General features: G+C 45.8%; 1 protein-coding gene across 1 annotated transcript in view; it reads left to right on the top strand.

Moving 5' to 3' along the window:
- The window catches only part of ABCA4 (ATP binding cassette subfamily A member 4), a gene marked incomplete at both ends in the record, with an annotated part of 126,944 nt that extends 116,000 nt beyond the window's left edge, over positions 1-10,944 (top strand). The window contains 8 exon segments of the mRNA XM_084242432.1: positions 525-631; positions 1,663-1,804; positions 5,835-5,969; positions 6,702-6,805; positions 6,885-6,977; positions 8,735-8,984; positions 10,582-10,656; positions 10,660-10,944. Of these exon segments, the coding sequence (XP_084098558.1) occupies positions 525-631; positions 1,663-1,804; positions 5,835-5,969; positions 6,702-6,805; positions 6,885-6,977; positions 8,735-8,984; positions 10,582-10,656; positions 10,660-10,944 (1,191 nt within the window).
- Positions 10,945-12,808: the final 1,864 nt, after the last annotated feature.

Here is a 12,808-nt window from a genome sequence, read left to right as displayed (position 1 = left end):
TGCATTTTCAGAGAAGTGACAGGACAGGGAAAGGGACTGTGAGTGTGTAGGGCGGAAATTGCAGGAAGGCTGCCATATGGGAAACTAGTGGGAGATAAAGGCTAGTTAGTGATGTTTATTGTGCAGTTCCTGTGGTGTCATCTCCAAGCTGATGAGGGTCTAAAGTTGTCTCCAGTGGTTAGTGTCTGTCCTTTACAGTAGAGTGGTGAGATGGGGGACAATCTGGGGACAAATTTACATAAATTATACATTTCTATCCTGCATTTATGCAAATGGGGGAGAACAAAGAGTTTTTCTCGTACCTGCTGCTTCTCAGTGGCCTTCAGATCAAATCATTCCTACACCATAGTGGCCTGTTTGGGGATGGCATGTTCTGCCTGCCCTTGCCACACATGCCTGGTAGCCTCTGTAATGGAAGCGCAGGTCTAAAATGCCTCTCTGTAACCCACATACTTGCCCCAGGACCTAACATTCTAGGCCTTTTTGAGCTCTCGGACAAGGCAGTTCTTTGTGTTCTCCCTCAGTGCTTCGGCCTCCTGGGAGTGAATGGAGCTGGCAAAACAACCATATTCAAGATGCTTACTGGAGACACCGCAGTGACCTCAGGTGATGCTACTGTAGCAGGCAAGAGGTGAGAGTCTTGCTCGTCCTGCCCCAGGGTGTCTTTCATGGCTTCTGGCCCATGTCCCTGTCCCAGCACAGGGAGGGTAAAAGCATCAGACCCTGTAAGATCTGTGCAGAGGGCGGGACCTCCCCGCAAGCACAGTCCACAACATCCAAAACACTGCCCTTTGGCAAACTTATTTGAACTGTGATTGTAGAGATTCATCTGTTTGCGTGGAGTCTTGGGGAGCTCTTGGCTACACTAAGTCAGTGGTTCTTCATCTTTTCGGGGCATGGATTGCAGTGAGAATCTGATGAACACTTGTACCTTCTTCCTATAAAAATGCACCATTGTGGGCCTCCATGGTGGCGCAGCGGGTTGAGCGCAGCTCTGTGAAGCTGTCCGCAGCCTCTGCAGTGCAGGTTCGATTCCTGGCTGGCCAGGGAGAGTCCCACATGGTGTGGCAGACCTCTCCTGTCTCACCCGCCACTCCCCTCAGTAGTGTATTTGAGTCTGTCTGCCTGTTCTGCTCCCTTCTCTCTCTGGTGAATTCTCTCACCTTCCCGCACCTCTGACCTGTACCCCAGTTCTTGTATAAATAAATAAATCTTTAAAAAAAATGCACCATTGTGCCTGTTACCTCCCCACTGTTTTTGCAGTTTCGGGGGAATTTACTGATCCATGGAGCACATTTATGACTCTGTAGGAGCCCCGGGGCCCCAGATGAAGAACCCCAGTGACACAGCACCCTTTCTCTGCTCAACTCTCTAGGTGGGGTTTGAGGGGCTTTGGAGACCTTAGTCCTTCCTCATTGGCTTTCTGTGCTAATGATTGACTTTGCCAGGCTAAGGAGATTTTATAAAGAGAAAACTGGTGTGTCCCTTGGATTTTGGAGGGTACCTGCTGCTCTTACTAAATGTGCACATTTCTCAAGCAAAATGTGAGATGAGAAGAGTCAGCTTCTTCATCTTGTTATCAGAAGCTTCTCCAGCCCCAGCTCTGTGATCACCCCTCTGTGATCACAGCAACTTGCTAATTGCTGTTGCTTCTTCCTGCAGTATTTTAACCAACATCTCTGAGGTTCATCAAAGTATGGGCTACTGTCCTCAGTTTGATGCAATTGATGACCTGCTCACAGGGCGTGAACACCTCTACCTCTATGCCCGTCTTCGAGGTATACCACCGGAGGAAATTGAGAGGGTAAGAAATGGTTTTTGTGGCCATTTAGGAAATTGATAAACCATTAGATGATCTCATGAGAGTGATTTACTTAGATGAAGAGCTGTCCTATCTACAATCCACAAATGCTTACCAAGCACCTACTATGTGCCAAGTCCTGTAGCAGTGAACAGAACAGACAAAAAAAATCCCTGCCTTCATATCTCACAAAACCATGCATGTATTTGTTCTTTTTAAAAAAATATTTATTTATGCATACAAGAACAGGTATAGACCAGAGGTGCAGGGAGGAGGTGAGAGGAATCATCAGAGACAGAGTAGGGAGCAGAACAGGCAGACTGACTGAAACACACTGCTGAGTGGAGCAGCAGGCGAGACAGGAGAGGTCTGCTACACCATGTGGGCAGCTCCCTGTCTGGCCAGGTATCAAACTTGGCTGCAGTCAGCCCCATGGCACTATGCCCAACCCCCTGCACCACCAGGGAGGCCCCACTTTTTTCTTCAACCCAGCAATCTCACTTCTGGGAATTTACCCTGAAGCAAACACCTCCCACAGTACAAAATGCATATGCATAAAGTGATGATCCTCTGAAAGACCAAGAAGCATTTCACTGCATTTGTAATCACAAAATATTAGAAATTACCTAAATGTTCAGGCATGGAAGAGTGAATAATTTATGGTACAGGCACGCAATCAAGTTTTATGCAATTGTAAATTATTAAAAAAAAAAAAACAGGGAGTTCTTTCTAAGTGAAAAAAATGTACAAAAGAACACATGTAGAATGCCCCTTTAATGTAAGAAAGTGGGAAAAATAAGAAAGCATGCAGATGTCTGCTTACCTTTATAAGTAGAGACTCAGGAAAGATAAATCTGAAAACAGTGACTGGTGATCAAACAGAGGGATGCAGGAGTGAAGAACACACCTCTCAGGAGATGGCCTAGTATAGTTCTGACTTTTGGAAGCAGGTAAATGTTTGATATATCCAAAAAATAACATTCACACAATAAGAATGGGAAAGGGTAAAAGTGAAAATAGAAAGGAAATCCTAACCCTGAAAACAAACTGAAACAAATGAATCCAGCTTTATTCAAGTAAATGTCATGACATAGAAAGGGGAGAAGAGGAATCGCTGCTAGCCCAACCTCTGAGTCTACCACCTCAGTCTCAGTGAGGGGAGCACAGGGAAAGAACTACAAATTCTGGGCTCTTTATGCTTTTTTATAGTAGCCTGGCAAAGCAATTCTGAAGTAACTTTAGATGTGTTACAGGATTTAGTTAATGAATAAATACATACATGTTGTTGGGAGTCAGAGTTCTCACTGTGGAAGAAGAGACATGCAAATATCGGAGGGGAAAGCAAGAGAAGATCCCTGTGGGAGGGACTGAAATGGGAGATTGTTGTGAACTCACACAATATCTCTCTGCATGTGTTGTGTGCATGCAGGTGCACAGGTGAACGGGTGCTCATGTGTATTGACATCTGCCTGCATATGTCCATGCACACATATGTCTGTGGTCATGTATGTGTGTGTCTGTCCTCTGAAAGGCCAAGAAACACAAATACCCCGATTGTCATGAGCGTGTTTAGTGCTGAGATTTTGGTCTCCAATACCAATCCCCATTGAAAGGAACCAAGACTCCTCAGATAAATGACAAACTCCAGGACTAGAACAGCAGAATTATAAAGCGAACCTGCAACATCTAATCATGGCAGAAAGCAAAGAAATACTTTAATTAAAAAACCACAGAATGATGGGGGGTGTGTCTCAGAAGGCAATCTCAGGGCCTCCCCTGGTGGCACAGCAGTTGAGCGCTGGGCTGCAAAGCTGCTTGCAGCCTCTGCAGCGCCAGTTCTATCCCTAGCCACTGGTGAGGGTCCCACGTGGCGCGACAGACCTCTCCTGCCACGCCCACTGCTCCCCTCAGCAGTGTATTTCGTCGGTCTGCCTGTTCTGTTCCCCGTTCTAGCTCTGGTGAATTCTCTCACCCTCCTGCGCTTCTGACTGTACCCAGTGCTTTATAAATAAATAAATAAATCTTTTTTTAAAAAAAAAAAAAGAATAAGTCAACAATTAAAAAAAAAGAAGGCAATCTCAAAGGGGATCCCCAGGGTCAAATAGGCACAACTTGAGCCTCAAAATAACTCAATACCATAGTAAATTATAAAACCATGACCACCTCCCTGGTGGCGCAAGGGTTAAGACACAACCTATGAAGCAATCTGCAGCCACTGCAGCATGAGTTCGATTCCCGGCCAGCCAGGGAGCAACCCACATGGCGCAGCAGACCTCTCCTGACTCGCCCACTGCTCCCCTCAGCAGTGTACTTTGGTCAATCTGCCTGTTCTGTTCCCCACTCTGTCTCTGGCAAATCCTCTCACCCCCCCACCTCTGGCCTGTACCTCACCTCTTGTATGCATAAATAAATAAATCTTAAATAAAATAAAATAAAATAACCATTGAGGGGAAAGTGGGAATTCATAAGTTCATACTGTTGAATAGATAAACAGGACAAAACCGAGGGTTCTTGCTGAAAGATAAATGCTGAGGGCCAACTAATTAATGAGAAAATCTTGGCACTGGGTAATCATTTTGCAATGATCATAATAAAGACTGGAATGGTTGCAAAATCTAGGAGAAAAATTTTATGAGAAAATATGTGTGTGGTTCAAAAGAATCTCCTTCAAGTTGTTAATTGGTTGCAATGGGGGAAGCATAATAATTTTACAATGGAGAAATTAGATGACCACTTAACTAGGTTATCAAAATTAGCCTCATCTATGAGGGGCAGATGGACATATCCCTACATATGATACCCTGAGAAGGACACACACACACACACACAGAGAGAGAGAGAGAGAGAGAGAGAGACAGACAGACAGACAGACAGACAGACAGACCTAGGACCTCACCTAAGCAATACTCTAGCTGGGAATGTGTAACCTGAATTTTGTCATGAAGAAACATCAAAAAACTCCAAAGAGGCACATACTCTTAAAAAATATATATACAGGGACAGTATGCTTCCAAAGTATCAAAGTCATAAAAGGCAAAGGCTATGGAAATGTTCTCATCACAGAAAACTATGTAGACACAGTACATGAATATTGAACAAGCTGGATCCTGTATTGAAGAGAATATAATATCAGGAAAGACATTATTGGGCCACTTAACAAAACCAAACATAATCAGTTGATTGACAATATATTCTGAATACTATTCATAGACGTATTCGGAAGATGGTAGATAAAGGTATCATGTTAAATACACTGACATTGGTAACTGTGTGTGATTATCATTGTCAGAGACAGTTAAGAGATATGGGTTATAGATATATAAGACACTATCCCTATTTTTATATTTTATTTGTAATCCCTGAAGTATTTAGAAGTGAAGGGTAATGATGTATAACTTAACTCAAATGGGCTGAAAAGTGTGTGTGTGTGTGTGTGTGTGTGCGGGCTGAAAAGTGTGTGTGTGTGTGTGTGTGTGTGTGTGTGTAGAATGAGTGTAAGAGAGGAAGAGAGTATCAGGTTTATCAGTGTTCCTTGTGCTAATGGTTCTTACACATTTCTATAAATTGGACTATTCCAAATAAAAAGTTTAAAAGGAGCGTACATTCTAGCAGGGCAGACAATAAATAGAAACATAAGTAGTATATACAGAACATTGGGGACTGAAATGTCCTTAGGTGAGAAATAAAGCCGGAAAGAGTTGTCAGGCTGGGGTTTGCACACTGAGGTGGCTGGAGAAAGGCTCACAGAGGCAGCAACTTCTCACTGAAGACCTAACGTTGCTGAGAGAGGCGGCTGTGCACATACGAGGGAAAGAGCTTTCCAGGCAGAGGGCCCAGGAAGTGCAGAAGGCAAAAGCGTGGAGCGTAGGGGAGATGCCACCCCTGATACATGTGGCAGAGAATGAGACTGTTTCAGCCTCGCTGGTTCTGCCATCATGGGGTGTGAGCTCTAGGAACCAGGCTTTGGATTGGTAGAGGTTTGAGGTGTTTGCTCATCTATCTGTCCTGAATGAGATTTCTTTCTCTTTCCTAGGTTGCAGACTGGAGTATTAAGAGCCTGGGCCTGTCTCTCTATGCAGACCGCCTGGCAGGCACCTACAGTGGGGGCAACAAGCGGAAACTCTCCACGGCCATGGCCCTGATAGGCTCCCCACCTCTGGTGCTGCTGGTAAGGCCACCTCGACCTGTGAGGACAGGGGAGACCAAGGGTTTGAACCAAGTGCAGCATCTCCGTGGAGGGGTCAGCCCACTTAGGAAGTGCAGCTGTCTGTCGCTGCACCTCAAGCTGCTCGCTGGGAACACTCTGGCTGGGTGGCCATCACGGCACATCCTTGCTGCGTTGCTGGGATGTTACCTGGAGGCTGCAGGCCACAGTGGGGACAGCCAGCCCCTCTGTGGAATGGTGTCTGGTCACAAATGACTGCGCCTGAGCACGTCCACATAGTCTGCAGTGGCCCGGGGCTCTGGCTGCATCAGAGGCTCATGTGACTCTGACTGGAGTGGAGCCATCCCCAGAGGCCCAAGTTCATGTGGTGGGGTCCATGAGGACAGGGCTACAGAACATGGAGGGGCCACAGGAGTCCTCTGGGCTCTCTCCTGCCTCCTTGTAAACTTAAATGTAGGCTCTTTTTTCTTTTTAAAATGTCATTTGACCATTGCCTTAATCAAGTAACCCATTTGTGGCTGAAATGCCCTAGAGGTATGCATGATGTTTCTTTACTGTCCTGACTCACCTTCAGCAAACCTGGGCTCCTGGGCCTCACCAACTGGGAGTTGACTTTGGGCTTTGTGAGCCAAAGAGCAGAGTGGCTTGGAGGGAGTTGGTCAGGAGGGTGCAGAAACTGGGGATGCAGAAACTGGGAGCCACCAACTCCAAGCTGCGCCCCCTGCCTCCCCACAGGATGGCCCCACCTCAGGCATGGACCCCCAGGCACGCCACATACTGTGGAGCACCATTGTGAGCATCATCAGAGAAGGGAGGGCCGTGGTCCTCACATCCCACAGGCAGGAGCTCCCTAGGGTGGGGTGGCATGGCTGGGCCAGCAGGACCTCCCCAGCCCTCACCTCCTCTCTCACCTCACAGCACGGAAGAATGTGAGGCCCTGTGTACCCGGCTGGCCATCATGGTTAAGGGTGCCTTTCAGTGTCTGGGTACCAGCCAGCACCTCAAGTACAAGTAAGGAGATGGTGGGGGTCCCTCCACTACCTCTGGGGTATTCAGCCAGGCATGAGCTCTCTACTAACACTTGAGTGGCTTGTTGTCCCCTCATCCCAAGGGCACCTGTAGGTGGTGGCTGGGCCTCATTGTGCAGCAGCAGATGGAGAAAGCAGTAGTGTTGAAAGAAACTCCTCTCCAGTGGTTGAGATTCATGAGTTTGCAAATGGAGGGGTGGGGTATCCTGATCAGAGTGCATGCAGAGCCTGATTGGGATGAGGAAGGATCACTACCCCTACCTCATTATCCCACCACTGATCCCAACAGATCTAAGACTAACGACCTATTTAATGAGTCCGGAGTCAACATTAAAATGATTAGGAGACCAAATGGCCTGAGAATCAACTTGTTTTTCTGCCCTGTTTTATCAAGCTTTTGAATTTGAGAAATGACCATGTATTAAACAACAAACCAGCAATACCAATGACCTGAGCATTTACACATTGTAAATGCTGTAAATGATGAGTTATTAATAATAGTGGTTGAACCAAAGCTGACAATCAGTTAAAATAGCATCATCATAGTAGTGCCATGCTCCCTATGCTTTATAACTGGCAAAGGGTGGAATTATAGTTATCACTCATTTATCCAACACTTTTGAGATCCTAAAATACAGAAGCCACAGAGTCACGGTGAAAGGAACAGCCCAAGACACCCCTGATCTGTGCAGAGATGCTTCTTGAGGTACCCATGGGACTGCACTGCATAATACACACCGTTCTTCATATGCTCAGGGAAGATAAAGGATTCAGAGAAAGATCTAGTGGATTGGCTAATGGGGGAAATATTTGACCCTCGATTTCTTCAGCACCACAGCTTGGACATGGCACAGACATCAAGGGGGCACTCCAGCAGGTGTGGTCACCTGACCTGTGCCTGTAGCTTCCTCTGTTCAACTGCTGGGGACACAGACATTCCCTGCTTCTCTCTCTCTCACTCCCTCATATCCCCACTTAGAGAAGGTAAGAGGGGAGCATTCCTTACAGGAAGAACAGTCGATTTTCTGCAGAGGGACTAGTCCTTGAGCATGGAGGGAGCGAGGGAGCATTGGAATAGTTATAACTGACTCAGTCTAGGGTGAGTAAGAGTGCAGGGAAGCCAGGCAGCAGCCTTGTACATACTCCCTGGTGGACCATTCTTCACCCCCAGGAGGGTGACCAGCTCACCTGGGGAAGAGAGGAAGGGAGCATCAATGACCCTGGTTTTGACAGTTCCATTTGCTTCTGGCAGCTTCTTCAGAAAAGTGCTGCTGCTCACACTGGCCAGTCTCTTGAGAGGCCAGGCAGCCTTTGCCATCAGCAAATAAGCATTAGCCTCTCAAGTCTAATGCAGATGTGACCTCCGCATGGAGCTGAAACGAGCTTAGATTTCATAAGGTATGTTAGAGGAAAAGGAGCATTTCCAGCAGTTGGACCTGGGACACTGCTGTGTCCCCAGGACTGTCCCCAGGAGTGGTGAAGATGAATACACCTGCCCTCTTGACAAGATTTGTGACCCACTCTACCTTTCTGACATTTAGACCTCTAAAGGCTAATATCAAACAATCTCTCCAGACTATCCTGGTATTTCATTTTCTCCAGCACACAAGGTGTGCTGGACCTCTAATTCATTAGGACCTCTAATCCCTAACATTTGGGATGAGTCTATTCCTTATTTGGGGTTGCCTTGGGCTGACTTCTAACAGAGGCCTCCCCTTCGCTGCCATGGGTGCCCCTTAGGTTTGGAGATGGCTACATCGTCACAATGAAAATCAAATCCCTGAAGGATGACCTGCTTCCTGACCTGAACCCCGTGGAGCAGTTCTTCCAGGGTAACTTCCCGGGCAGCGTGCAGAGGGAGAGGTGCCACAATGTGCTGCAATTCCAGGTCTCTGCCTCCTCCCTGGCCAGGATCTTCCAGCTGCTCGTCTCCCACCAGGACAGCCTGCTTATCGAGGAATACTCGGTCACACAGACCACTCTGGACCAGGCAAGTGGCCCAGTGCCATGTGCAGAGCAGGGCCGGCTGGAGCCCGCACAAGAGGGACACAGGACAGACCCAAGGTTGCACCTCTCTGTCCATTAGGGTAAAACCTGGTATAGCAGAAACTGTTTTCCAACACTGTTTCAGTCATCAGCCAGCCTCTCTGACTTGATGTCATCCTTCCCTCTACAAGAACTATCACATGTCATTTCATCCTTCCTGGCTTGTGGGGTGACTTTTTTCTTTTTTGCATCAGCTTTACTGATGCTTAATTTACGTGCAATGAAAAGCATCCATTTAAAGTGTATAGTTCAGGGAGTTTTAATAAACTTATATGGAGTGTGTAGGTTTTTTTTATGTGTTCACTTTTTCATTGTGATAAAAATATGCACAACCTAGTTAGCCATTTTTTAGTGTAGACTCAGTGGCACGAAGTACATCACATTGTTGTACAACCATCACCACTGTTGATCCCAAGAAAGTTTTCATTTTTCCAAATTGAAATTCTTTCTATGAAACAATAGTCTTCTCTAATACCCCCAGCTACTGTTTTCACTGTTCGCCTTTCTGTGGATTGTTCCATGTACATCGCTTAAGTAGACTATGTAGTATTTTTCCTTCCATATCTAATTTAACATAATGTCATCAAAGTACATTCATGTTGCACATGTGTCAGAATATCTCTCCTTTATAAGGCTGAGTAATATTCCAGTGTGTGTGTGTGTGCACGCGCGCATGCACGTGTGTGCATACATATTGTTTTATCCCTTTATAAGGACATTCTGTTTATTCCTTTGCATGGACATTTGTTTCTGAGGTTTTTCCCCTTGTTTGTTTTTTTAAAACTGTTTAATAAAGCAGTATAAAAAGGCGAGTCTTGGGCCTCCCCTGGTGGCACAGCAGTTGAGCACTGGGCTGTGAAGCTGCCCGCAGCTTCTAAAGCACCGGTTCTATCTCCGACTGCCGGCAAGGGTCCCACATGGTGCGCAGACCTCTCCTGCCACACCTGCTGCTTCCCTCAGCAGTGTATTTCATCAGTCTGCCTGTTCTGTTCCCCGCTCTGGTTCTGGTGAATTCTCTCACCCTCCCGTGCTTCTGACTGTACCCAGTGCTTGTATAAATAAATAAATCTTTTAAAATAGAAAAAGGCGAGTCTTCATTCCTTCGAGGAATTACTAACTAGCACCTCCTTGTCAGCTGTGAGCAGTGAGGTAGGAGCAGGTGTCATGTCTACATTGCACATTGAGTAAGAACAGAACAGAGAAGAGAGTGGCTCCTTCCTTTTTTTTTTTTTTTTAAAGTTTCTTCTGAGAGGCTTAGAAGGACCCTGCTAGCTGAGACTCTGCCTTTCCTTGTTTAACCCAAACTCAGTGGCCCAAGTCCTCCCACAGATCTCTTTGACATATCTAAGAACTCTAGGGTACACTGGTGGCCTGTCCAGGGCACTGGTGTCCAGACTGCCTCAAGTGGGCCAGCCCCTGGCAGAACACCAAACTTCAGCTGGGCTGCATGCTTACTGGGCAAGATAGAAGGCAAAGTAATGGGGGAGAAGGGCTGTTTTTCTGGAAACACCTACCTAGTGTTGCTGTTCTCTTGCCTCCAGGTGTTTGTGAACTTTGCTAAACAGAAGACTGAGATTCATGACCTCCCTTTGCACCCCCAAGCTTCTGGCGCCTGTTGACAAGCCAAGGTACCCCTGCTGTTGCTTCTCAGCCCACTGCCTGAGGCAGCCCCTCGGCTCAGGGGGTCTTCCGCTGGGCCTGAAGGCCCCCTGGACACAGATGTGACTCTTTCAGAGAACCCTACCCATTCCATTTCTCCATCGTTCCCTTTGGTTCCGTCCATGTCTCCCCCACCCCCACATCCCTGCTACTCCTCACCAATTCTGTGCAGTGTGGTTCAGTCAGTGGTTCTGTGGGTTCCTCTTGTAATCAGGAAGCCAGTGGATGGTATAAGAGTGTTTTGAAAAGAACTTTCTCACATGTTTTTACAGCAATAAAAACTTGAAAGTTTTTATGAGAAGGGAATGAGAAGGAATGTTGAGAGAATAATATCATGTGTTTGGTTGTTGAGCTCTGAAAGAAGGGAATTAACTGGCACACCATTTCTATAGTGTGTACATGTGGTTAAAGGGTTATTGTCTGTTTTAGGAAAAGGGCACTTTGTTCTCTATTAAAATACCAAGATGTGAAAGAAGACGCAATAGAAGGTATATATCCTAGCCCTTCTTTGTTTTGCATAGAAGAACTGGGGTGTAGGTCAGAGGTGTGGAGGGGGATGAGAAGATTCATCAGAGACAGAGTAGAGAACAGAACAGGCAGATCTCCTGAAATACACTGCTGAGGGGAGCAGCAGGTGAGTCAGGAGAGGTCTGCTGTGCCATGTGAGTCAGCTCCCTGGCTGGGGATCAAACTCAGGCCATGGAGGTTACGACACTGAGATTTAACCCTTAGGCCACCAGGGAGTCCCTTTAGTAACTCTTGGGATCAGTGTTTCCACGTTCCTACCCTGGCACAGTGCCTCACATAAGGACATGCCCTTCTCAGTGATCTCAGCGGTGGGGCATGGGGAGGAAATGTGCAGCATGTCCTTGAATAACACCTCTTTGTTTAACATTGATGAGGAAGAGTCTATGCTGACATTAACCATAACAACATCACACAAGGACGGGCTTCCTCGAGCTTTCACTGTGTATCCGCTCACTTAAAGACTCGGTTTCAAAAATCTGCCAATGACATTAAAAACTTGTTGTACTGGTGCCTACTCCAGGATCCAGGTGCCTTGACTTCAACCTGGGATTTTAAAGAGATGAAGTCATTCAGCCGTTCTCTCCTGACTAACCTAGAGAATGAATCAAACAAAATCAAAACATTTTTCCAATAAGTACAGATGTGCAAAACCTTATTTACCATAAAGTTCTCATTCCTCCCACTAGTTTCATGATTGCAAGAAAAACCAAATGTCTCGAATGCTTGAAATACTCCTTTCCAAAGCTGCACCTGCAATGAATTTTTCCCTTTCTTCTTGACTATGTGGCAAGGTTGATTTTGCCCCACGTCCACCTAGAGGATTCTAAAATGCTCATGTGAAGTTCCCCATCCAGGAAGGGTAGTTTTGCTGAGATTTTCCAGATACTTTTTCCTCAATTATAGATCTTATAGTTGCTGATTACACCAGTAGAAAATTATTCTTAGAAAACATAATTGGGTAGCAAAAATATTTCCTGGAACTACCAATGGTTTTCCTACACCTTTGGTATGTTCCCTCATAAAGGGTTAATACCAGGTGTCTCTGAGCCAGGTGAGGTCTGATCTATAATCTGCAGCAGCTAATCCCAAATTTTCCCACCTTCTTGGATAAGACCATTTTTCAACTGTGTTTGTCACACTTTAGCAAACAAGTGTGAGAAAACTGCTACATATTTACTCTATTGGTATCTTTTTCATAATAATTGCACGACTCAAAACTAACCTGACTTTATGACATATTAACTTTATAAAGGTTTGCAAACATGCTTCTGCATAGCATTGCAAACAAGTGTCATGAAGCGAGAAGTAAATACATTCTTTTTTATGTCATATACTTTAAAATGAGCTTCCTTAAAGTAAACTACAAAAAAGAAAAGGATTGTTTCTCCCACTGAGTTCTGGAAACATCCAGTTGCCCCCGAACAATGTGAGTACAGCTTTAGAAAATACCAGAAGCTGGCCACCCATTTGTGAGCAAGGACTACATAACATTTCCTTATCTCGAGTTCTGTGTGTCTGCTTAACAAGAATGCTTTAAGTTCTTAAAGGATTTCATCCTGGAAAATATACTGGGGATAAGGT

Source organism: Talpa europaea, assembly GCF_964194135.1.
Source record: "Talpa europaea genome assembly, chromosome: 9".
NCBI classification, from domain to species: domain Eukaryota; kingdom Metazoa; phylum Chordata; class Mammalia; order Eulipotyphla; family Talpidae; genus Talpa; species Talpa europaea.
The sequence above is the reverse complement of the archived record's forward strand: the minus strand, read 5'-3'. Positions and strand labels throughout refer to the sequence as shown.